We start from the raw sequence: 24,581 nt of genomic DNA, 5'->3' as shown, positions 1-24,581 counted from the left end.
TACTTGAAGGTGCAATTTTTAGCACAGTGTGCCTGGAAAATGTGTAATACCGTATATTAAAATGATTTAATTATAATTTTGTGAAACAAACGTTAAAAAACACTTCAAGCAGCAAAGGTAACAATCCCAAAGAAACTAGCAATTTGGGTGGATATTTGTATATTAAACATAATTAATTTATTACTGGTGCCGTAAATAAAAATTCCTCTCCTGTTGTTATTCACGATAATAATTAATTGTGCAATAATTATCCATCCTGTTATTGCGCGTCTCATTAGAAAGCCTGGAGAATTGGAGACGTCCTCAAGTAGGAACCAATAAAATGTGACGTAGAAGAACTCGTTTCCTCACGGATTATTTTTGTTGATGCGCTCCGACACTAAAGCGCTGTAATGAACATGTAGTATAACGACTTTTAACGGTAAATGTCCGTGTTGAAAAGTTATATCAGTCAGAGTAGCTGCCACTGATTCATTTGAAGTCTGAAAAACCACTGCAGCTAAAATGTCTGACTGGTGTCCGATAGCGAAAGACTACAACCCCCTGAAAGCTGGCAGCATCGACGGGACAGACCTGGAGCCCCATGACCGGGCGGTATGGAGGGCCATGTCTGCCCGCTACAAGCCCAACAAGGGCGTCGTTGGCGACCCACTGCTCACATTGTTTGTGGCCCGCTTGAACCCCCAGACAACTGAAGACAAGCTGCAGACAGTGTTCTCAAAATATGGAGACATACGCCGGCTCCGACTTGTTCGGGACATCGTTACGGGTTTCTCCAAAGGATACGCCTTCATAGAGTACAAGGAGGAGCGGTCCGTGAGTCGGGCCCGCCGGGACGCCGACAAGCTGGTGGTGGACCAGCACGAAGTGTTCGTGGACTTCGAGCAGGAGAGGACCCTCAGAGGATGGGTGCCGCGGCGTCTCGGGGGCGGGTTGGGCGGCAAAAAGGAGTCCGGACAGCTGCGTTTCGGCGGCAGGGACAGACCCTTCCGCAAACCGATAAACCTCGGTCCCGGGGCCACGCAGGAGCGAGGACCGGGGGATAGAGACCGAGGAGAACCGAGAGTCAGAGGGGACAGACGCCGGTACGGAGAGAGCGACTGGGGCAGCAGAGACAGGAGAGATTACCGGGAGAGAGACAGGGGTGATCGCAGACACAGAGACTGGAGATGATGATGATGATGATGATGATGTTTATAGGCATTTTCGGCTGTAAAGAACAGACATTTCAACTGATTTCGGATTGCTTTACCTGATGTGCAATAATTTCCATTCTCCCTTTTTAAAAACATTTTTTTGTTGTTAAAAATACTAATTGGGCTCTTCAAACTCAATAGGAGTCCAATTATATTTAGGGTATAATTGCACCTTGTACATTACATCCAAGTTGTGCACATGCAAAGAAGTAAAAGTTTCTTTTTCAATTCTGCAAGTCAGAACCAATTTGTTTCTCCATTCCTGTTTCAATGAGACACAGTTTATTTCAGTTCTTATATTTGCCAGTTTGCTAACGTTGACACAGGTTTTGATTTTTGCTAATTAGGATTGTAAAGTATGCTTTAAACCATAATTGTTTGACACAAGAGTATAAAGCCCCTCCCAGAGATCCAAATAAAACAAAAACAAGGAAACAAAATTTTTTTTATTTGTATTTAGCACCCCCTGAGCAATCGCAGCTACAGACATTTTGTGATTATGTCTCTGCCAGGTTTGCAGATCTAGAAGTTAAAGTTCTGTCAGATTGTATGGAGAGAGTCTGTGAACAACATAAGGGGGGAAATGACTGTTTGATCTGGTACAGGAATGTATTGTTACAATCTGATGACCTTGATGATTGGTTAAAGTGCAAAATTATTATTAAAAGAAAACCAAAGTTTTGAGATGTTTTGCAAATAGGCCTCTTTTAGAAATCTATTTTTTGTTATACATGATTGGCAAAAAAGACTGTGGGAAGAATATGTGGCCTACTTGTCAAAGATGTTACAGTAGTTGTTCCCTTTGTACTGCCTCAGGATTAAAATAGCAGAATATTTTATTTCCAACATGACTAAACTTGTGCAAGTTAGAACTCAGAGGCCTTGTTGTCTGGATGAAGCCAGTTTCTGCTTGTCATCTTCCCTGAGCTTCATTTCAGCTTGGGTATGCCTCTTTTTGCACAGTGTTGAATTCAGTCCTGCAAAGTCAGAACACGAGACAGATGAGCTGTGTTTAATGACAAAGCTGCAGGAGACTGAAGAGATGTCGAACCCGGTGTCTCCTGAAAACAGAGTTGATTTCGAGGTTAGCATTCAGCTTATCTTGAAGTTTTACACATGAAGTTTTACAAATGAAAACTTCATGTTTATACATGAAATGAAAACCTGGATTTTACGTGTAAACAGTAACCTCAGCAAGTTTTAATTTACACATGAACTTTTTGTTTGACATTGTTGCGATGCAGCCACAGGCATTAACATATTTTATATGTATTAACATACAAATACAAACTAAGATGCTGGAGCATTAACCACAGAAGAAGTTAAAAGTTTCATATTAACTCTGGAGGAGCTGCAGAGATCCACAACTCAGATAGAGAATCCAGCCATTATTGACCTTGCTCTCCTCAAATTAGCCACAGGAGACACAGTTGAGCATGAAGATGGGAGTTTGGTCAGAAGAAACTAAAATGGGACTATATGCAAAATGCTAATGTGGTTGAAAAATAAGATTATACACCATCCCCATTGTAGAACAGCGTAGTGGCAGCATTGTGCTGTGGGGATAGTTTTCTTATCGGGGACTGGGAATCTGATAAGTTTTGATAGAAAGATGAAGGGACCTAATTATAGAGCAACCTTGGAGAAAAAAAAGCCTCTTTATGGTCAATATAGACTTCAGACAGGAGCAGATGTTCAATGTTCAGCAGGATATTGACCCTAAACATGCATAGCAACAACTGAAAGGTTTGGATCAAGGTATGTTCAAGAGCTCAGATTTGATTAAGTGGATTTCATTTCTAATACTTTGTTGTTTTTTTTCCAGACATGTTCATTTGTTGCATTGTTTGTATTTCACTACATGGAGATAATAGTCTTATAAACAAACAAACAATTACCCACAACCCTCACACTAACTGAGAGGTCCATAAAGAACAAAGTACAAATGTCTCCGCTAAGACCTATAAACTCACAGCTTATTTTAAAATATACATAGCACCTTTGGATGTGGTCTCCATCTTGGAAGCTGTGCTCAGTTACATAAAAAAGCCTGGGAAAACAGCAGTAAGACCCTTTTTTGTTTTTACTAAGATCCTGATTATAAAAAGCAAATATAAATCTTTTTTTTAGTTGTCTTTTGCTTTATTCATCAGATGCTTAGTTATGTGTGATTAGAAAAATGTTACAGTTATAAATGACACTTGTTACTCAACAGTTTGTTGAAAAAGTGCTTTATTTTCTTGACTTCTTTGCATTTTCTGCTACAATCACCACCATCATTTCAGTGTATTTTCTTTTTGTTTGTTTGTTTGCTTCTTTGTTTCTTCCTTTCTTGACGCTCCCACTATGAGGAAAAGCTAAGTGGCATTAAGAGTTTTGCCTGATAATGTGGGTAACCTGTTTTAAATAGATTATTTTAATTACCAAAAATGTAATAAAACAGTCTGTTAAAGTCCAGACTGATTGATTGTAAAAGAGCGCCAACTCCATCTGTTGCATTGCCCCAAATACGTGAAGTTTTAACCGTTACGGTTGGAGGCTCTCCTTTGTAGGGTCGACTGCGCAGAAATAATTCATGGTAGTGGCAGGCGTGTCGTATGTGGGCATTTTCAAAGAGCACTTTGTCTGAAGGGTCTCGAATCGAAAACATCAACAAAAGCTTTAATTCTTCTGTGCCTGGTACTTCAAAACCTTTGCCTTAGTTTTATGTATTACCTTTCAGCAAATATAGAAAAAGATCACAATTTCCCATGAATTCGAACAAATGCTGCTGCACAAAATACTTTTGAGTATACAGCTAATAAATATGGAAAAAGTCTTGTCTTTAATGTCTCTTCCTAAGCTGTCTGCGTCAAAACTACTTTTAGGCCTGTTGACTCCAGTAGTCATGGTGTTCCAGTCTTTTCCACCGCATATCCTAGTAACCCAACAATAAAACAGCAGGATCACCAACAGAGTACTGAAACCTAACAGGAGTTGTTAGGTTTCAAGGGGACCGAAGGGCCTGTATAAATATTTTTTTCAGCTTTATTAAAGACTGATTAAGCAGGAAAAAAAAATAGCCATCTCAGACAATGTGCAATGCTGAAATGTGGAATGACTCAGGATGACTCAGTTGTCCAGCAGCAAGTGTGATGCTGAAAGTGAATTTGAGGACTGCAGTGTTTCATTACACATACTGAAACAACCGAATGTGATTCTGTGAGTCTGTTCGGAGGTTACCACAGAATGTCTGGCCAGAGTTCAGTAATCCTGTGTGCCTTTCTGTGTTCTCCTGGCAAAAATCCCACAGCAGTGTTTCTTTCACTTTATAGCCCAATCTATTCATCAGATGGCCTTATCCCTGGGAAAACCACAAAAACACTGCCAAATGAATGCATGAACTCTCTTGGCATTTTTCAAAGACTTAAACTTGTAGGACTTGTATCTTCTTTTAAGAAACTCTAATAACTGTAATTGAATTCTAAAATAAAAAACATTAAATTGTCTAGGTACTTAATATTATCCTTAGGGGTCACATGGAATTGGAAACTGGATGTAAACATAAACAAGTATGTTTACCATCAATTATCCAAAGCAAAACGTCACAGGATTGTCACAGACCTGCAACACAATATTCCAATACTATTACATATAAAAATGCATCTGCAGCAATTAAGGAGCCCAAAAAGCACCATCATGGCCACCATCATCTTTTGAGAACAGGATTGTAACTATTTGTATCACAGAACATTTTACAAAAAATAATAACATGCATTTCACTTCCAACACTAGTTTTAACCCTCCTTCTAACACCACTTCCAAAACGAACAATTGTGTATTTTAGTGGTCTGAACCAACAACCTCTGACGTGTTTATTCTTTTCAAAAAAATAACTAAAGTGGATTATATTAATATGCATTTAAAAAAAACAAAAAAAAACTTTGCTCAATATCTCAGAAAAGTAGTTTATACTAACAAGAAGGCGCAGGAGGCTTCAGAAAAGCTATCCATCTCAATCTCTGCCTACAGATTACAGACAAGACTTCTCGGGTTTTTCTTGGCAAACTTTTCTCCTGATTTCTGTCCACGCCAGCAGGAGTCTCCCGTTCCCATAGTAACAGCCCTTCCATTGGAGCCGTAGGTGAAAAAAAAAAGAAGTTAGCTTCCAAGTGGTCGTCTGCAGTTTTTATGCGTCCTAAGAAACGCATTTCTCGGTTCTCCGACTCTTAGTCCTTTCTGTTTCATTTTTTATAACTTATTAATTCAAAGCGAAAGTGTATTTCAGAGCAGTGTGCGTTTACAAAGTGGAAGAAACAGCTCGGCTAGGCTCGCTAGCCAAACCCTCTCTGTCACAGGCTCTGCTGTGTATCAGTGTCCGGAAGTTCTTGCGAGAGAAGGGGGGGGAAAAAAGGGAGAAAGGCATGAAAAGAAGGAGCTGGGAGAAACATTAGACCAAGACTTTTCGTGCGTAATAAAACAGCTCGTTATGTGAAAAGGTTTTTCTCCCTCTGGTTCAGATTACTGAGACGTCTTGTTGCAGTTCTGTAATTATTGGCCGCCTGTGCTGAGTTACCGATGGGTCTCCCGACGTTGGAGTTCAGTGATTCTTTGCTGGATAGTCCGGAGTTCAGAGAGCGGCTGCAGTGCCATGAAATCGAGCTGGAGAGAACCAACAGGTTTATAAAAGACCTGATAAAAGATGGAAACATGCTCATATCCGCCCTCAGAAGTAAGTAAACAACGACTGATTCATATTTTGTAAGATTATTTAACCTGATTTCGGCGCACGGTGTGATAAAAAAGCCCGAGGCCATCAGTTCAATCCCATTTAGTTTACCTACTTAAACTCTCAGAGGATAGATATTTCTATATATCTTTATTTACCATACATTGGTGCGGGTAGTTACTATGTAATATCTGTTATATAATGTCTGTATGGTAAAAGTACCATTACTTTAAACGGAATTTTACTGTACATTTGCTATGGATAACCTACTGTTTAAAAATACATATTGTTATTGATTGCACATTAGAGATGATTTAGTGGTTGATGGAGTATAACTGCATGCATTAATTGAAAGAAAGTCATCCAGTACCAGGGACGTTTCCAGAAGGTTTTGTAAAGGGTGGCAAAATGGGGGCCACTATTTATCTTGGGCTGTAGAAAAGAGAGGAAAAAAGAAAGGACAAGAAAAGAAAGGCACAAGAAATTTTCAGGACTTTTATTTACTGTCGGTATGTTACGATGGCATATCCTGAAACTTAGGTCTGATGTAAAAATCATGATTCCCTTTTTTAACAACCCAACAGTCCCTGTTTTCAAATACCTATACTCCAAAAATCACCAAATGTGATGACGTTCTTTTTAGCCCTTGAAACATTTGTGCACATGACTTTAAAAATAGTTACTCTCTTAATAAGGTAGACGTTTAGGAAAAGGCACACAATGACAGACAGAAAGAAAACAGTAAGATAAAGTTTAAAAAATTGGTATTGGCCAAAATCAGAATCGGCAGGTCAGGCTTTTTAAAAATCGATAGTTGGCAAAAACTGCAATTGGTTGACCCCTACAAGACATGTATAGCTGTCTTTCTACAAAAGATGTTTTCTGCAAATCTTTGATTTATGGGGGTTGCGTATATAAATGTTAAACTTAAATGTTTTATTCTCTAAACCATGTATTACATTGTATTACATGCATGTGGTTTTACATTTGTGTGCCACTGTCTGTTGGTGTATCACATTAAAGAAAATAAACTGAAGCTTGTGAATGTGATCTGAAAAACAATTAGAGCTTAGAGGGTGTGAATACTTTCCGCACAGCAAGACACTGTGCACGTTTTTAAAACATCGGAAAATTTAGCTTCCTCTTTTTCTTTTAGAATGATCTTACTACTTCTTCAAAGCTTGAGAAATCAGTACAGGTTTTCAAAGACACTGTAAAGCAAACCCTTAGGTTGTAATGGGTTAACAATTGAGGGTCCAGATTCTTTCTTCACTTAAGATGCAACATTTCAGTCCCATTCTGGTTACAGGTTAACAGAGAAAGGCTGAATTACCATAAAAACTAAACAGCACAGCGTCTAAAACCCCAGAGGCTCAAGAACTCCAAAGCCTCTTTGAGAAAGGTCTAAATTTACATCAGGTTAGGTGGTTTGTGCTAATGTATCAACCTTTTATTTATTAGCCTTTATTTTTACTGACCATGATTCTGTTAAAAACATTATTAGCAATAGTTGATCATCAAAAATACAGATGTCATCATCCTCAGACTGCAGTTTTATACTTTTATCCTCAGTGCTTCATCTAAAATCTTGGCGTATTCCCCTAACATTAATTCTCATATTCAGAACTCCTTTTGTTGTTAGCACAAGTATTTTATTCTGAGAAAATAAAAATAAAATTGGAGACCAACCTTTAGATAATCTGATCTGAAAATATTAATAGACATTTCAGCAGCATTTTCCTTCATCTGGTCCAAATGTTTTCAAATCCTTTGAAAATTAAGTTTTTGGGTTTAATTATCAGTGTCTAAATAAGAGCTTTACAGTTGTAGAAATGTAATTATTGACACTGGGGTGAAATAAAAGTTGACTTTTTCAGTACATATCTGTTCTCTTTAGTAGAATTTGGCTTGCTGTTTATTGTTATCATTATAATAACTTCCAATTATTGATGTTTAGGAATTAATTCAAAAATATGATTAAATGCAATTACAGTGTGCAGCTTAGTGATTAAAATATCACCCTTCTTTCTGTAAAAGGAAGACCCTTATTTCAAATGACTTTTAGGATTGCTTTGGCATGCAGTTCCAGCCATATCTAAAAAAGGCCACAAAGAAGTTTACATTTTTATCGCCACTTTTATTATTTCCACAATATTACCACCTGCTTTTTACACAGCTAGTGTCATCTCAAGCCACACTGCAAAGACAAAAAACCCTGAACTACGGTGTGAAAGGTAGGAAATACTTAGGGAAATCTGTCTGATGGCTCATTGATTTTAAAACCTGACAAAGAAGGGCGAGACTCTTCACCTCTTCAGGTTACGTCCGTCAGTGCGGTCAAACTAAATGGCTGCATTGTTCTTGAGAACAAGTCCTTTTCTGTGAACAATCACCTGAGCCACCATATTTAGATCCAGTAGAGTGCAATTTGTTATTCGAGACACGTGTTGAGCATTTTTAGGGCTATTTATTTTTTAAACAAGATGAGTTGCTAAACTTAAGCAGGCAAGTACGAGTCAACTTAGTTTCCATCTCATGGCTGTAATGAATAGGACTTGCTTTCTGTTCCTGGTGGTGGAGAGCTTTGGGTTAATCAGTTCCTTTTATATTTTGAAAACCAAACGTGACTTCAGATCCCTGCAGGGGTTTGGTTCAGATCGCATCTCACAGCAGCGCAGTGTAGTGACAGAGTGAGACACACAGAAAGAGCATTTAACACAAACACGTGTGTTATCACCAGGTGTGGCAGTTTGCTAACATCAGACTTTGACACTTCGCCTCTTGGTGTCACATGAAATGCCAGGTCCTTGTTTCATAACATCAGGATTATTTCTTAAGAGAAACAGGGATCGTTGTAATTGGTTTGACCAGTGACATCAGTGAGCTTTTATTAAAATGATATTAGCAGCATGATTATTATACCTGCCTGTCCATTTTCCTCAGGTCTGTCTCTGGCAGTTCAGCGGTTCTCTCAGTCGCTGCAGGAGTTCCAGTTTGAATGCATTGGCGATGCTGAAACTGATGACGAGATCAATATAGGTGAGAAAAATAAATCTAAACAACTTCCGTCTATGTTTCCTCTGAAAGATATGACTCGACTTCAGAGATTATAAGTCTGTGATTTGTGCTGCAGCTCAGTCCTTGAAGGAGTTCTCTCAGCTTTTAAGCACCATGGAAGAGGAGCGAAAACGACTGGTGAGAGTTTACGCTTTTGTTTTATTCATATATACATGTGCAGAGTAAAAGGAGACTAATCTACAGATTTAAACAAAACCGGTATTTTCAGCCGCTTCCTTTCTCAGGTTTTGTCTTAATGAAACACATTATTTATTAAAAATAATTTCTGCAGCTGTACACACATCAAGTCGTTTATGTGTATTGCACATTTCAGCAACAAAGCAGTTCAAAGTGCTTTGCATCTTCTAATTATCATACAGTCACTAATTATGAAACAGCCTATAGCAATATTTTAACTGAACCCATCAATTTAGATTCCTGGCTCCTCATTCAAACTCTCTGTTCGTTAACTTCTGAGTTCTTGAAAAGAATGTTCTTATTTTTTGCCATTTAGGAAATAGAAATGTTTTGGTGATTCAAACTGATCTGAAACAGGAAAAATTCAACGAGAAACAGAGGTTAAGTGCCTTTCATACAGAGTACGTTTATACTGGTTTCAAATTAGATTAAATTTCATACTAAAACCCCTTTTTTGCAACATATTATTGATATGTTTCTATTTCTTTTTTTCTGTGCTGTTGCAGTTTATTCATTTAAAATCTGGTAAGTCAAACAGCTTTGAGACACGATAAAGATCATCAGGAAACAGCATCGTGCTGGCACTATTTATTTACACGTGCATGTAGAAACGTGACGCTTTTCACACCGTTTCAGCCAACAGCTTTCTGCTGGGGCTTTCTGTATTATTTGATTTAAGCTTTGTCTCGTCATATGTTTTGTGTTTCCTCTGTTTCTAGTTTTACTTATGATCATCAGTCTAACTTTAGACACAAACACAAATAAATATTGAGCAGATTGTGCATCAATGTGAAGGTTTTAGTCCTTTTAGGAAACTTCTGACTAGCCTCCTTTTTATTTGTCTCTTGTTCTGGCTTTCCCACATCTTTGATTCACACATTTGTGGGTTAACTTTGTGCCAGCAGCAGCGTGTGTTCACCGCAATGTGGAAATGTCTTGGACTCAGTGATCCTCCATCATTTGGAGGCCTTTGTGAGGACTGACTCAATTCTGGCACACTCTGTGTGAAGCCAAAGCTTAGACCGCTTGTAACAGAGACGTGTAGTAGGCCGCCTTATATATAAACCCTTGTGTGAGTGTGTGTGTTTGCCTTTGTGGCTGCCTGCATGGTCTGGTTGCACAGGAACCATGTGGAACCTATTCTGGCAATTCCCCTGTGAGACTGAGTGCAGTTTGACTGCCTGGGAAAGTCCATAAAAGGTTTCTGTGTGTGTGCGTGTGGGGGTGGGGGTGTGTGTGTGCGTGTGCGTGTGGGTGTGTGTGTGTGTTTGTCTTCTGTCTTTTGCTCTTTCTGTGTGTGTTTTGATTTTTTTGCTTTTTTAAACTCACTGTAACTGGAACCCTGGTGATTGATCTAAACTTAGAATAATAACATCATTATTCAAGCTCCTTTTAGAAAATAGTTTCCTCTAAAATACTTTACCTGTTCAACCTGAAAGTTCTCTTATTTGGATTTGACAATCCCTCCCGGTCTCAGTTTTCAGTTTCTCTCTACTTATTGTGACGTGTTGAAAAATCCAACATTACAAAGAAAGCAGCCCTTTCTTTGGGCGCCAGTGCAACATTAAACTGAAGTTAAGGTGCGGCGCCGAGTTTCTCTCCATCGTGAATTGAATTTTAAATTGATTCATTTATTTCAGACATTCCACTAAGAAAAAAAACCAACAAAATAAAACAAAAGTAGTAAATTCCTAAGTGTAAATGCAACACACACAATTACACACAAACACACCACTTATTTGGTGACTGTGTCTGAAAAGAGGTATGAGATAGTTGAACTTAATCTTACAACCAGACATAGACCAGCTTTTTCCAGAGCGAATACAAATACAAGTACTTCAGTTCAGGTACTTGCCAATTCCAAGTACCAAGTTAATAAGTTGTTACTAAGACATCACACAACTTTTGAAAACACATTTATTTTATTTCGAACACAGCAGCTCTTCCTCGTTTAGGCCTACAGTCCCTCTGACTTTATTAACAAATCAAATATACAGCATAACATACGCTGTTACATACATTTAACATAAATTAAAAATAGCAAAAGTTAAATTTACATTTTTACAAGTTTTCCTGAACTAACTAGCAAACATTTCAATTAAAACGTAAACTATAACACATTCAATAAACTTTAGCACCACGTCTCTATGATGGCAGAATTTTACACTGATGTTTGTTTGCTCTGTTGTTTGTCACATTTCTGGAGTTTCTGCTGCAATGTTGGTTGTGCTGGTTCTCTTTGAATTTTAATGTTGTGTTTAGTTTTAAAATTCTTTGCCAGATTAGTCATATTAAAGGAGCATTATTCAACATTATGCTTGACAACTTATCGGGGCACAGCAGACAGTCTGCTTTTTTAGTATCCTCCATGATTGTCTTGAAATATGCACAAAATACAGACATTTTTCCCCTCTTCCAACTTTTGTTTTTGTTTTTTGGGAGTGTCAGTAAATAACTTCTTGATGTATTATCACCACCACCTTGTATGGAGTGTTTTCTAACTTTTGAGTTGCGTCGCACCCAGCCCAGGAGGAAACCCAAGCACAAAAGTGGTGTCGGTTCACAGTATCGGGTTGCTTTTACAAGAACCTGACGCTGGTATCAGTACAAGAAAAAGAGGTATTCCATTTATACTTAATGAGTATATCTAAAAATTACTCATTGAATCACTAAATACAAATTTAACAATATTGACGACATATGTCAAAGGAGGTTTTACCGAGGTGGCTTTGGGATATTTGCAACCTCTTGCGGTTTTTTATTTCTTGACTTTATTTCTTACCTTAGTTAAATTTACACTGATAGAAAGAAATAATTTGAAGTAAGGCTGCATTATATAAGAAAAACACGGGATTGCAATATTATTTTCAAATATTGCGACCTCCATCCACTATCTCCACCACTCTGCATGAGCTTTAGTGTATCAGTTGCTAAGATCTACGTCTGGTGTAGATGTGAGGGGCAGTCAGACTCTAGGAAGCTGGCTAGGTAAATTATTAGCAGTCAATGCATAAAGAATGGCGCTTTTAATTTAAAGATCTGCAAATTGGTACACTCAGGTAGTTGTCTGTGATTACAATTTTGCACATAAAATGCAACTGTGATTCATACTTTTAAACCCATTTAACATTTTGAACCCTCTTACCCTTGTCAAATATGTTTGTATCAACTTACATGTGACTCCTGTGTTATCTTGATCTCCGTGTAAATAAATTGTTGCTGCAGAATAAATCTCCATCTTTTCAGTGAAACTTTTTGTGAAGCTAACTGTCGATTAACATATTATGTCCTATTTGAAAGATTTTTCTGGACACGTCACTGAATTAAAAGCTTCACAAAAGCAACAATCATCACTGCTTTGTAGAACGTGTCAAGGATCTGCTGATCTTTAATGAAACCATATTTGAACTTCAACAGTGAGCTTCCAGCTGCAGCCCTCATGGGACATTTTTAATGCTGCTCTTGGTATTTACTCTTACGACAAACTGAACTCACTTCTGTTTTTCTGTTGGTTTTTTTTTTTTCCTTCTTTCAGATCCAGAATGCCGATGACGTGTTGATCTCACCACTGGAGAGGTTTCGGAAGGAGCAGATTGGAGCAGTTAAGGTACATCCACTTCTCTAGGTGGTGGAGTTAAAATCTAAAAAAATGTTTATTGTGCCGAGAAGTTATCCGGTGATTAATTAAAATTTAGAAATTCAGTTAGTTCAGATAAACGTTGGATCGCAGTCTAGAGTCAGTGACAAGGTCATGGGAACGGACACTGGGAGAGACTGGGAGCATGTCACAGACAGAGACAGTGTAAACACTATGAATATGTGGTGTCTGCTTACTGCAGCTGTTCAAGTTGTTTTATCCACTTATCTAACTTTCTCTTTTCTAAAACATTTAAGAGGACATGGTGTGATTTAATGAGTTTGTTTAGTTATAAAAAATAAAAAGCAACCTGAAAGTTCAACCTCGGCTCGCCTCTGTGCATTTGTTTAAGCAGCTTCTCAGTTTGCAGAATGTAACACCAACGTGTGAGCAGCACATCATCGGCTAGACCTTACAGAGCCAGAATGTCTGTGGCACATGTGGAGTAGTTCAAAACTGCAGTGCAGCTGTTTGGAAGAGAGCTGTTTCTTAATTATTTCTGGCAGAGCCTCTTTGTTTATTATTAACGGCCTCTCTGTGCTTCGCCAGAGCTTTTAGTTCCTGAGAGCTGATGCCTTATTATTTAATAAAAATCTTCCTACTCTTTCAGCAGTTTAGTTGCAATGTTGGGTTGCTCTAGACAAATTCGCTGACTTAGTAGGCGTATTTTCATGGTGTTTTAACGTTAATAGCGCTGACGGAATAAATCTTTAGTTGCTTTTCCCATGACAACACTAAAGAAGATTGTATTGCATGTGAAGCCAATCTGCTTTTGAAAATGTAATATACCTTGATGTCTGACATACCGGAGCAATTTTCTTCTGAACATTCTGTCTATTTTGAAATGAGTTTGAAATGTGTGTTGGGCTTTGTGTCTCTTTTCACAGTTTCAGTTCTTTCTGTGTTTTTTTTTTGCTCTTTCATGCTACTGTTAGTTTTGGGGATGTAATATTAAGTAGAAAAGCTTCATGTTTTACATTAGCTATATTATATTTAAGATTCCTAATTTCCAGCTTCCTGTTTTTCTCTCCAACCTCTACAGTGTAACTCACAAATGCTCAAGTAGTTTTCTTTCCATTTGTCCTGTTTAAGTCACTCCGTGCTGTTTGATCTTGTGACTTGATGTCACTATGATTAAAGGGCTGAAGTTTAGACCCTTCCCTCCTGCATGTCTGCATTTGGATCCTTTCAATCTATGTAATGACACAGGTTTCCTAAAAAAGGCAAAAATTCTTGAAGCTTTTTTAAAACATTCTGATATAATCCTTGTTTGTGATTCAGAAATAACAGCAGTAATAAACAGCTCTGACGTTAAAGCCTCCGTACAAAACAAGTAGGCATGCAATTCCTTCTCTGTGGTTTTAGAAATCTTTGTTGCTAACATCCTGTCTCCTGAAATGTATTTACCAGGAGGGAAAGAAGCAGTTTGATAAGGAGACAGAAAGATATTACTCTGTGCTGGAGAAGTATCTCGGTGTGTCCTCCAGGAAGAAGGAGTCCCAGCTGCAGGAGGTAAATTCTCAACATTCTCACAAAGCTACAACGCGTCTCTCCCACACCTGTTAAGTTACATCACATTCTCAATATTTGTTGTGTATGTTTTTCCCTCACAGGCTGACTCACAGATGGACAAAGACAGGCAAATTTTTTATGATGCGTCTCTCCAGTATGTCTTCAAGATCCAAGAAGTGCAGGAAAGGAAGAAGTTTGAGTTTGTGGAGCCAGTAAGATTGTATTCTTTAGTATCATTGTTATATTTATAGCTATGTGCAACCCCCTTTTTTATATTTAGAGACGGGCATTTGAAAAGAACAATTTCAAAATGGAAGGCAGGTCAGTACATGCTGTTTCATCACAGGAAAGTTGGAGCGATTAGACTTTTCCTGTGCTGTGTTTTCTACATACAGACGTCAGCATCAAGCCGAGCCATTAACAAGTGTGTATATATAAACACACTCACTGGAATAACAAGTGAACCATGAGCTCAAAAACACACTTTGCACACACTGCATGACGAGCGGTAAAACTTTTTAAACGATAGATATCAGTAAAGGACGCTTCCTGTTGCCGTAGCAGGACTTCCTGCGATTAGGTTTTTCCAGCTGACACAGAGGAAGAGCTGTTTGTTGTAAAATAAACAATGGCAGCAAAATAAACAACAAGCAAAGCTCAGAGGGGTTTTTGTCTTTAGAGCCAGTTTGGATTATTGAGCAGATGACTGAAAGTCAATTCTCTGTAATTTCCTCGTCACGTTTAAACTCCCAAGCCCTTAGATAGCATGTCTTCTGTTGATCTCTCCCTGTGCTTCCCAGTTATTAGCCTTCCTGCAGGGCTTGTTTACCTTCTACCACGAGGGTTATGAGCTGGCCAATGAGTTTGAACCCTACAAGCAGCAGCTCCAGTTTAATCTGCAAAATGTAAGTGCTTGTTTTTCCTTAGCTTTAAGATTAAATCTATGCCTGAGATTACTGCTTTGTAAATAATCACTCACATTTCAACTGCTGGAAACGAAGTAAAAGTACTCTGTGTCAAAGTGCAAACTTCAGACTCAGCTGATATTTTATTATTTTTAAATAAGACTTTCTACTAATGAATTCTATTTATCTTAACAGTTAAGTTAGTTAAGTTAGTTTTTTTTTTTATTAGACAAAAAGTCGCTGTTGTTCTTTTGGTGTTTTCTTTTTCATGTCACTTTAAATGTATAAAAAAATATCTGGATGTGTTTGTGTTGCATATTTTTATAATGTACAAACTGAACTACGGTTTGGATTTTAATGTCTGTCTGCTTAGCTGTTTGAAATGGTTCAAATTTAGCTCCAGGTATTCAGAGTTGGTTTCAATTCTCTAGTGAGTTTTGGCTTTTTTTTTTTTTTAAGATTGGCATTTTTAGGGGTAGATGTTCAGCAACATTTTGAAAGGGTTTAGAAAAGTGTGTGAAAAACATTTTTCATTTGTTCCATGTTTTGTTGTTCTAGTTGAGAAATCTAAGCTCGTCGCTGTTCCTCATATGCTGGTTGTAGTTAGTTATTACTTGAGTTACTTGGGAAATGTAAGCCTCTCATTGTCAGAGAGTGTGTGTATGTTTAATAAGATATAGCTTTAAAAAAGAAATATTAATAACTTGCTCAATACTTTCATTAGTAGCCATTATGAAGCTCACTGGGTGCTTTTTAAAAAGGTGTTGAAGTTGTGCAGCCTAATGGTAAAAGCCACAGACTCACCAATGAAATGTGTTAAAAGTTATCTTTAGCTGGATATTAAATTTGTAAGTTATTTTATTTTTCATTATTATGCATCTAGGTCCTAAAATTAGATTATGATGGTCTTAAAAGACTCAACATTTTACTGTTTAAAACTTAGCCTTTACCCCTTATTGCTCTTTTTTATTTACACCAGAAAAGATCAGATGATGATGATGATGTTCCATACAAAGCTAGATTGCTTAATAATTCACTTTCCTGAATAAGTTACAAATAAGTAATCTACGCATTAACCATAAATAAAACCAGTTTTAAGTTGTTTCTAATGCGCGTCTCCTTTTAAAGGCTCGCAACAACTTTGAAAGCACTCGTGCTGAAGTTGAGAGGCTGATGAAGAGGATCAGGTCTGCTGAGGATGACTTCAAAGGCCCCAGCTGCTTCGCCATGGAGGGATTCCTGTACATACAAGAAAAACGTGAGATACTCTTTACTATGTTAGTTACTTTTCCTTAAGGAGAATCAAAATGTGTGTCTTACTAAATCAGACTTGAAAGAGTTACATTTCCAAATGTGACACTGTGTGCATCCAGGTCCTTTGGGGAGTGTGTGGACCAGGCATTACTGCACCTATGAGAGGAGCTCAAAGATGTTCACCATGAGCAACACGGAGACCAGACCAGCCAGCAGACAGGTGAGCCGGTGGCTCCCATGTTTACTAATTTATTTGTATAGGGAGTATCAGGAAAATATTAATTGGTTTTTGTACGACTTTTAATCATTTGGAGTTTGTGTACAGGTTTGTGTGTCTTTGTCACTTGGAGACTTACATCTCTGTTTCCTCGAACTCAGTGTTTCTCAATTTCACGCCCCCCTGCCCTGCATGTTTTAGGTGTTTCCCTTCTGCCACACACCTGGATTGAATCTTTGGGTGATTAACAGGCTTCTGCAGTACTAGATGGCTGCAGAAGAATTCGTGCAATCATTTGAATCAGCTGTTCTGGTATAGAGGCACATCTAAAACATGCAGAGCAGGGGGAGCCTGAGAACTGGAATTGATACGCACTGCTAACTCAACTTTTGAGTCTTCACTCAGTAACAGTGACTGCACCAAAGAGTTTTGTTGTCAGTACAACAGTGTTTCGACTCTAGTCACCATGTGATTTCTTTCTGCATCTTTAAGTTATGCATATGAATTCATCTCATAGCAACTTTATGCTCATATTAAAGCCTTAAATCCACCTCTAAGAAGGATTGATTTTATTATAAAATCCTGTTTTGAACTTGAACAGGAGAATAAGTATTCAAACTACCTTCATCAAACTTGTCTTTGTTGTGTTTTTGCCATTGTATAAAATGTTTAATTAAACTGACAGGACTAGCAGAAACATTTATGTTGACCGACACTGTTTTCTGCAGCGATACAGACAGTTTTTCCACATTTCATTTTTCTTACTTAAGTAATTCCTTACTGTCAGCACAAAACTTTGGCATCCTGCTTATACGTGTGTGTTGCTGGTCTCTCTGACAGAACGGCGTAGTCACTGGCGCCCCAGAGATGTTCAGGCTGCGCTCATGCGTTCGAAGGAAGACAGATTCAATCGACAAACGCTTCTGCTTCGACATCGAGGTGGTAGAGAGGTGAGCGGACGACCTGACCGAGAGTCTTGGTGTTTCTCATGAATGATGCCTGGTTTATTTTTGCCTTCGAATAATTGGGGGTGTGGCTGCCGAATTGAGTTTGGGTGTAACTATGTTTTTCATACAGACATGGCGTCATTACTCTGCAAGCCCTGTCAGAGGCCAACAGACGGCTGTGGATGGAGGCGATGGATGGAAAGGAGCCTGTAAGGATACACCCAGCTCCATAAAGAATACATCTCTGGAGAGAAATTTCTGCTTGGGCTACTAGAAAGCAACTTTTACTCATGTTTTGTTCCGTGTTTGTACAGATTTACACGCTTCCTTCTCTGCTCAGCAAAAAAGAGGAGAGTAAGTGTCAAGTTCAGATTAGAAGATTCTCCTTAAGAAGAGAATTATGTAAGAATTGTTTGGTCTGATTTTGAGTTTTCATTTTATAGCATTTCTCAACGAAGCAGGCTTCAACTTTGTTAAGAAGTGTGTTGAGCTGGTTGAAACAAGAGGTATTTCTCGCCTTTACAAGAATTAACTGAAACAATATTGATGTTTGTTTGTTATATCGACTGTTGATCTTTATTTATTAACGTGTCCGCAGGCCTTACTACCCTTGGACTTTACAGGACAGGTGGAGTAAACTCTAAAGTGCAGCGCCTGATGGCGTGCGCGTTTGGTATGTTGATATTTATATATCTGGGAAAACATTACTTATTTTATTAAAAATAAAATAACATATCATGGAAACATTCTGACATTTTAACATCCCTGCAGCTTCTTCTGCACCCTCCAATGTGCAGCTAGATGCAGAAATCTGGGACAACAAGACAATAACCAGTGGCCTGAAAGATTATTTCAGGTAATCTAGGCAAACAGCATGACATTTTTTTTTGCTTGTTTTTAAGTACATTTCCCCACAAACTGTGAATTATTTCTATAAATTACATTCAGGTGTTTGGCAGAACCATTACTTACCTACAGGCTGCATAAGGAATTCCTCAGGGCTGCAAGTAAGAACATTTTTGATTTTACGAAAGAACACATTATGAATTGCAAATCCTACCAAGATATAAACATCTATCTAAATTGACAGGCTGGAGAAGCAGAGTATTAATCAGAGAAACAACAAAGAAGGTTAATGCTAACTATGCTAACGGCGGAGAAGCTGCAGAGATCCGTAGCTTAGCATAAGAATGCTGATTTGCAGTTTTTCAGATAGAGGTCACAGCAAATATGAAAGAAGGTGCTCAGTTAAAAGTGAAACTTTCTGGCCTTCATGAGTCTAACTGTGACACATGACACACTTTCTTTTGAGATGTAGACTTCCAGCATTGACCCTAAGCCTACAGCCAGAGCTACAACAGCATAGTTCAGATCAAATAATCATGTGTTCGAGTGGCCCAGTCAAAGTCAAAACCTAAATTGTAAAAGCCTAAAACAATATGTATTATTTTACTTCCACCTCACAATTATGTTGTTCTTTGTGTTTATCTGTTGCACAAAATCTCAATAAAATAGATAATTTTATGGTTTTAATGTGAGAAGTTAGATAAAGTTGAAGAAAACTCAATTTTTGCAAGGTATTTTATTTAAGTTGCTGCTAGCTTGAATTTGTTACTTTGTAAAGTTTATTTAGGGTTAAGTTGAAACACACCAGGCTCCTCCCTCATCACTCTGCTTCTCTCACAGAATATGACGACCAGACGTACAGAGTGAGAGCAATTCATGCTCTTGTACACAAACTCCCAGAAAAAAACAAAACGATTTTGGACATCTTAACTAATCATCTTCACAAGTATGTACATGATTTTATGGTGCTCTTATTGTTTAGCTTTTACTAGCATTTCTGTTTTAAAGCAGTGTTTAAAAATGATTTCTGAAGTAAAATTTCTAATCTATTTTATCTTTTAAATTGGAGCTCATTTGTTTGTATTTGCCAAATTCCTCTGTGTTTATAACTACATAGCTAAGCCAAGCCCTCTGTTTTTGTTTGGGCGTGTAGGGTATCCTCTCACAGCGACCAGAACATGATGACCGTATCTAACCTTGGGATGATCTTTGGGCCCACGTTGATGAGGTCACAGGAGGAGACGGTGGCCGCCATGATGAACATCAAGTTTCAGAACATTGTGGTGGAGATCATTATTGAAAACCACGACAAAGTGAGTTTAAAGACGCCACACACATATAAGCACAGAGCCCACTCACATTGATGTCAACTGTCGGTGTTTGCGTCAGATCTTTGGTGAGGCGCCGGACCTGTCGGTGCCGCTGCCTCAGGCGCCGTCGTCTCGCTCCACTCCACGGAGGAGCAAGGCCATCTGTCTGTCATCTGGAAAGAGAAAGGCCCGTCTGTACACTCCTGCTCTCTGCCTGGCAGATAATGACAGTGAGTCTTTTAACGTATCTTATAAATAACACATCTTACCATTTATATTAGGCTTCCAGGTAGGTAAGTCTCTTTTTATTGGACTTAAATAATTATTTTTTTTAAATATAGTCATGTTCACTTCACTCTATAGAATGACTCTCAAAAGTCCAGACCATAATTAAATTATTAAAAACTGGTGACATTCTGAAGATTTTTTGCATCCCAAAAAAAACTTTTTATACACTAGGAATAAATTAAGGTGACATAAATAATTCAGTTCCCTTTTTAAATAAGAAAATAAACATTTTATTGTCTAAAATGCAATAACAGCATTCTTTTAGTGAACGCATGATAACTTGCAGATTAACTGATTATTTTTTAGATTAGCTGGTTAATGATTGAATGGCAAAAGGTCCTCTATAGATTTTTTTTTTTTTTTTTGTAGAATTTGAAAAACCTAAACCTGAGGAGTTTGGGTAGAATATATTTAAAGACAAAGGGTTTTTTAAATTTTACATTCAAATGTTTATATTTTTTTGTAAAGTCTTAATTACTGAGTGTGTGTAATGGTTCACTAGAGGGACCCAGAAAATCAGCCACGACACAGGAGTGAGCAGAAAACTCTGATATTTATTAAAAGGCAGCTTAAACCGGGCACGCAGGATCGTCCGCTGCAGCACTGCGAAGGGGGGCGGAGAGGAGAGATCGGTGACTGGACAAATAGCAACAAAAGGATCTGTTACTGCGTGTGTGTGAAGGGAACACTAACCTGGCTTGGCGATCAGCAACTGAAGTGATCGGCTGAGGAACCAGGAGGAGCGCGGATGCTGCGCTGACGCAGAGCTCGGCAGGAAGTGCCTGGGGAGGGAAGCGCTGATGCAGGGCAGCGTACAAACTAGTTAGGCAGCAGATCCGAATCCTTAGTCAGACGGGCCGAGGTCATGCACGATCGGGGCTAAGGGTAGAATCCGTGGGAGTGGGCGAGAGCGGTGTAACTGAAACAGGCGTGGGTCGAGATCCAGAAGGGCGATAGTAACAGTCCGACAAGGGCAAGGCAAAAGGGGCAGGTCCGAGGAACAAAGCGTGGTCGTAGCTATGAGGGCGAGGTAAGAGTGCTGGAAAACTACTTGCTGAAAGCGTTCGATAATCTGGCAGTGTGGTTGCGACTGAGAGAGGCTTAAGAAGGGAGACAATCAGGAAGCAACACAGGTGCGAGGAATAACGGAAATGAGGGGCGTGACTAGGATTGGCTCAAACAGAAAACAGTACAATGTGAACATCACAGTGTGTGCATTTTTAGAGTTATTATATTCCAATGAACAATTATTTAATCACTAAATCAGTTGTTGACTATTTCAGTAATCGATTCAACATGATTAATCCACTTAATAATTTCACTAGTCTGGATCCAGTCAACACTTTATAATTTGGACTGCTGTGAAGTAAAGACCTGAAGCAGAAATTGGGGAACATTTTCTTTTTAAATGTTTCTCCTTGCAGTTAATTGGAGCTTCGAAGAAAAAAATATTATTAGCAGAATTTTCTAGTCATATTAAAACAGAGGAAGCAAGTTGACGTCAGCCTAGCACTTCAGCTAACATCTCGCTGGGCTAACACTCCCTTACTGAAGACTTTTTATAGCCATTTGTGCTGAGTCAGATCTTCCTGTTACTGTTTTTCTTTTTTTCCGTCAACGTTTTCATCGTAACTGTATTAACATGTGGGCATTGCTTGGAGTTGTATCCTATATCACCAGGACCGCCAGACAATAGATCAACAGTCTGGCTCCTCGGTCTCTGATGTGGCGTTTCCTCCTGTTTTTCAGGCGACACGTTCAGCAGCAGCCCTGATACGACTCCGATGGGCAGCCAGGAGTCGTTGTCGTCACACTCCTCTGAAAAAAAACCGATTGTCTCAGACCTCCCCTCCATCCTCTCCCGCCGCTGAGCCTGGCTCGCCCCCCGCAGCACAGTTTTCTCCTCCTTCGACTTCCTCCGGCTCGTCACCACGCAATGGGAAAGATCAGAAAGCGTCTCCAGACGACGCTCCCTCCCCCCGCCTCACGCCTTCCTCTTCCTGGATCTCCGCTCCACTGTCCTCTGCCGAGCAGACTTCCTCTGTGTCCTCCTCCACATCCTCCTTACTCTCTGCAGTGGAGAGGTCTTTCAACAGAAATTCAACCGTGTCTTTGTCTTCTGCGAAAGACTCGAGATGTGCTTCCACACCTTCGGTCCAGCCCGCGTCAGGGAATCGTTCCTCTCCTGTCAGGGAGAAAGCAGCCTCCGTCTCCTCCCTGAAGAGCTCTCAGTCAGAGGAACGAAGAAACGCATCCTGTGCTATGGCCACAGAAGCCGGAGGAACAGACTCTACCTCTCATCCACAGCACAGCACTGCCTCCTCCTCTTCTTCTTCCTCCTCTTCTCTGTTTCCCTACCGGCTTTCCACGTCATCCTCTCTCACCTCCTTGCACATTTCAGAAGGTGTGTGAAAGACTCCTTTTTTTTTTTTTGCCTCTAAAATAAATAAAAGCCAAAACATTTACCACTGTGCAACCGCGATTCTGATCTCTTGTGTTTGGTTGAAGATTACAAAAGCTGTCATGGGTCGGTGCAGAGCCTCATGTCGCTGGAACAACAGGAGAGAGCGAAAGCACGGAAAGGTCACCACCGCTGTGGCTCCGATCTGACCCCGAAGCTCTCCGCAGCGACATCCAGCAACGGCTACTCAAGGCCCATCTCACTGTGAGCGTCACTTTAAGATGTTTCACTTCAGTTTAACATTTTTGTGTTTTAAGGATCTGAGAAAGAGAAGCTCAGGAGGAAGGAAGAGCAGACTGTTGACTAAAACCTATCTGTGTGCTGTGATTTTCATCACGAATTATTGGAAAGCTAAACATATTACTTCATTGTGATTAATAAGTTACATCAGAAAAAAAAAATTTTTACGTTGCGTTTGTGTTGCAGAGTATCAGTCAGGCAGCCTCAGCGTGAGAGTTCAGTGTTCTGCTCAGCGTTAGACATTTGTCCCTCTGGAAGGTAAGGCAACATGGATGATATTCGAAGCCGTCGCTTCTTCTTCAAGAACGAATCCCTCGTTAACTCAATTAGTGAGCGCCTTTTTAATTCTCTCTTGCAGGGAAGCTAGAGCTCTGTACTCCTGTGAAGCAGAGCACAGCCATGAACTAAGTTTTCCACAAGGGGCGCTGCTCACACATGGTAAGATTTTATGTTTCCGAGAGTTAACGTGTACAAAATAAAATCTACCCATTGATTTTACATGCGAATCTTTCATTATCTTATACTGACATATTTTGATCTTGAGAGAAAAGTAATGTTGTTCTGTTGTGTTTTGATGTTTTTCCTCTTTTTCATGCATATCTCATGGTTGTTTGTGACCACTTTCTTTATCCAAATGTAGATTTGTTTTTAACATGAGGCATAAATGTCTTACGCTATTTTCGAAGTGTTTTGACTTATTAAATGAAATATTAAGCTAATTTGTGATTGACCAAATGACTGGGCTAGTTGTGGATATATATATAATATAACTATTTGCTCCATTCACATCAGTCTTGAATGGGTAGAAAAGGATCAGATCAGCTTTACTGTTCTCCATTGAGCCTTTCTGTTCCATTGAGCCTTTCTGTTCCATTGAGCCTTTCTGTTATCTTTATGTCTTGCTCTCTCGCGCTTCCTTGAACGCTGAACAAACCACAGACATCATGGTGTAGAAAATACTGTTTAAAATCGCTTCTTACGAGTCTTTTTCACACAATAACAAATTCCAAACTTAAGAGTGTTATTGTCAGGACAATGTGTTCTTGCTAAGTACGGTGTGTTCACTGATTGGAAAAAGATCAGACCGCCCGATCAAGCAGAAAGTTGTCTAATTCCACTCTCCACACAATTTCTCTGAGCATCTCTAATGTGTTTGTAGAAGGGCTATAAAAGTCTGCGTCTTTATTGTCTGAGTTTTCGAGTGATTTCTGTTTTGTTGTTTTTGCAGTGGGTCCATCTGTGGAACCGGGTTGGCTTCAGGCGACATATCAGGGCAGAACTGGCCTTATCCCTGAAAATTACATCAAATATTTCTGACAAGCTTGACGAACCGTCGGCACATGAAAGAATCACAAAGAGCTGACTCAGATTTTAAAGGTTTATAAAGAATCAAAACCATGATACTGTAACTGTGACTATTATCACTGACTGCTGTGCTGCAGCATGAGTAATCGGCCTACTGCATACGGCGCAGTAGGTGTTAATACTTGACGTACAGTACAGACCAAAGGTTTGGACACACCTTTTAATTCAATGAGTTTCCTTTATTTTCATGACTATTGACATTGTAGATTCACACTGAAGGCATCAAAACTATGAATAACACATGTGGAAATATGCACTAAACAAAAAAGTGTAAAACAACTGAAAATACCCCTTATATTCTAGTTTCTTCAAAGTAGCAACCTTTTTCTGTGATTACTGCTTTGCACACACTCTGCATTTTCTTGATGAGCTTCAAGAGGTAGTCACCTGAGATGGTTTTCACTTCATAGGTGTGTCCTGTCAGGTTAATAAGTGGGATT

The 24,581-nt window shown here is 39.0% G+C and overlaps 2 protein-coding genes across 2 annotated transcripts; both read left to right on the top strand.

Annotated features, from left to right (window-relative positions):
* Positions 1 to 264: 264 nt before the first annotated feature.
* Positions 265 to 3,725, top strand: snrnp35 (small nuclear ribonucleoprotein 35 (U11/U12)). The gene has a single exon (XM_032575959.1). The coding sequence runs from the start codon at positions 505 to 507 to the stop codon at positions 1,171 to 1,173; it is 669 nt and encodes a 222-aa protein (XP_032431850.1). The 5' UTR covers positions 265 to 504; the 3' UTR covers positions 1,174 to 3,725.
* A 1,392-nt stretch (positions 3,726 to 5,117) lies between these two features.
* On the top strand, positions 5,118 to 24,376 carry arhgap42a (Rho GTPase activating protein 42a). The gene is given in 25 exon segments (XM_032575954.1): positions 5,118 to 5,907; positions 8,848 to 8,943; positions 9,038 to 9,099; positions 12,695 to 12,766; positions 14,207 to 14,308; positions 14,410 to 14,520; positions 15,109 to 15,213; positions 16,342 to 16,471; positions 16,587 to 16,687; positions 17,525 to 17,634; positions 17,762 to 17,840; positions 17,946 to 17,985; positions 18,075 to 18,137; positions 18,230 to 18,304; positions 18,403 to 18,487; positions 18,580 to 18,638; positions 19,318 to 19,423; positions 19,631 to 19,790; positions 19,867 to 20,017; positions 21,825 to 21,898; positions 21,900 to 22,479; positions 22,584 to 22,740; positions 22,963 to 23,034; positions 23,135 to 23,214; positions 24,005 to 24,376. Coding segments are annotated over 25 exon segments (2,913 nt in total). The 5' UTR covers positions 5,118 to 5,753; the 3' UTR covers positions 24,094 to 24,376.
* The last annotated feature ends 205 nt before the right edge of the window (positions 24,377 to 24,581 follow it).

This window comes from Xiphophorus hellerii, chromosome 11 (genome assembly GCF_003331165.1).
Source record: "Xiphophorus hellerii strain 12219 chromosome 11, Xiphophorus_hellerii-4.1, whole genome shotgun sequence".
Classification (NCBI taxonomy): domain Eukaryota; kingdom Metazoa; phylum Chordata; class Actinopteri; order Cyprinodontiformes; family Poeciliidae; genus Xiphophorus; species Xiphophorus hellerii.
The sequence above is the reverse complement of the archived record's forward strand: the minus strand, read 5'-3'. Positions and strand labels throughout refer to the sequence as shown.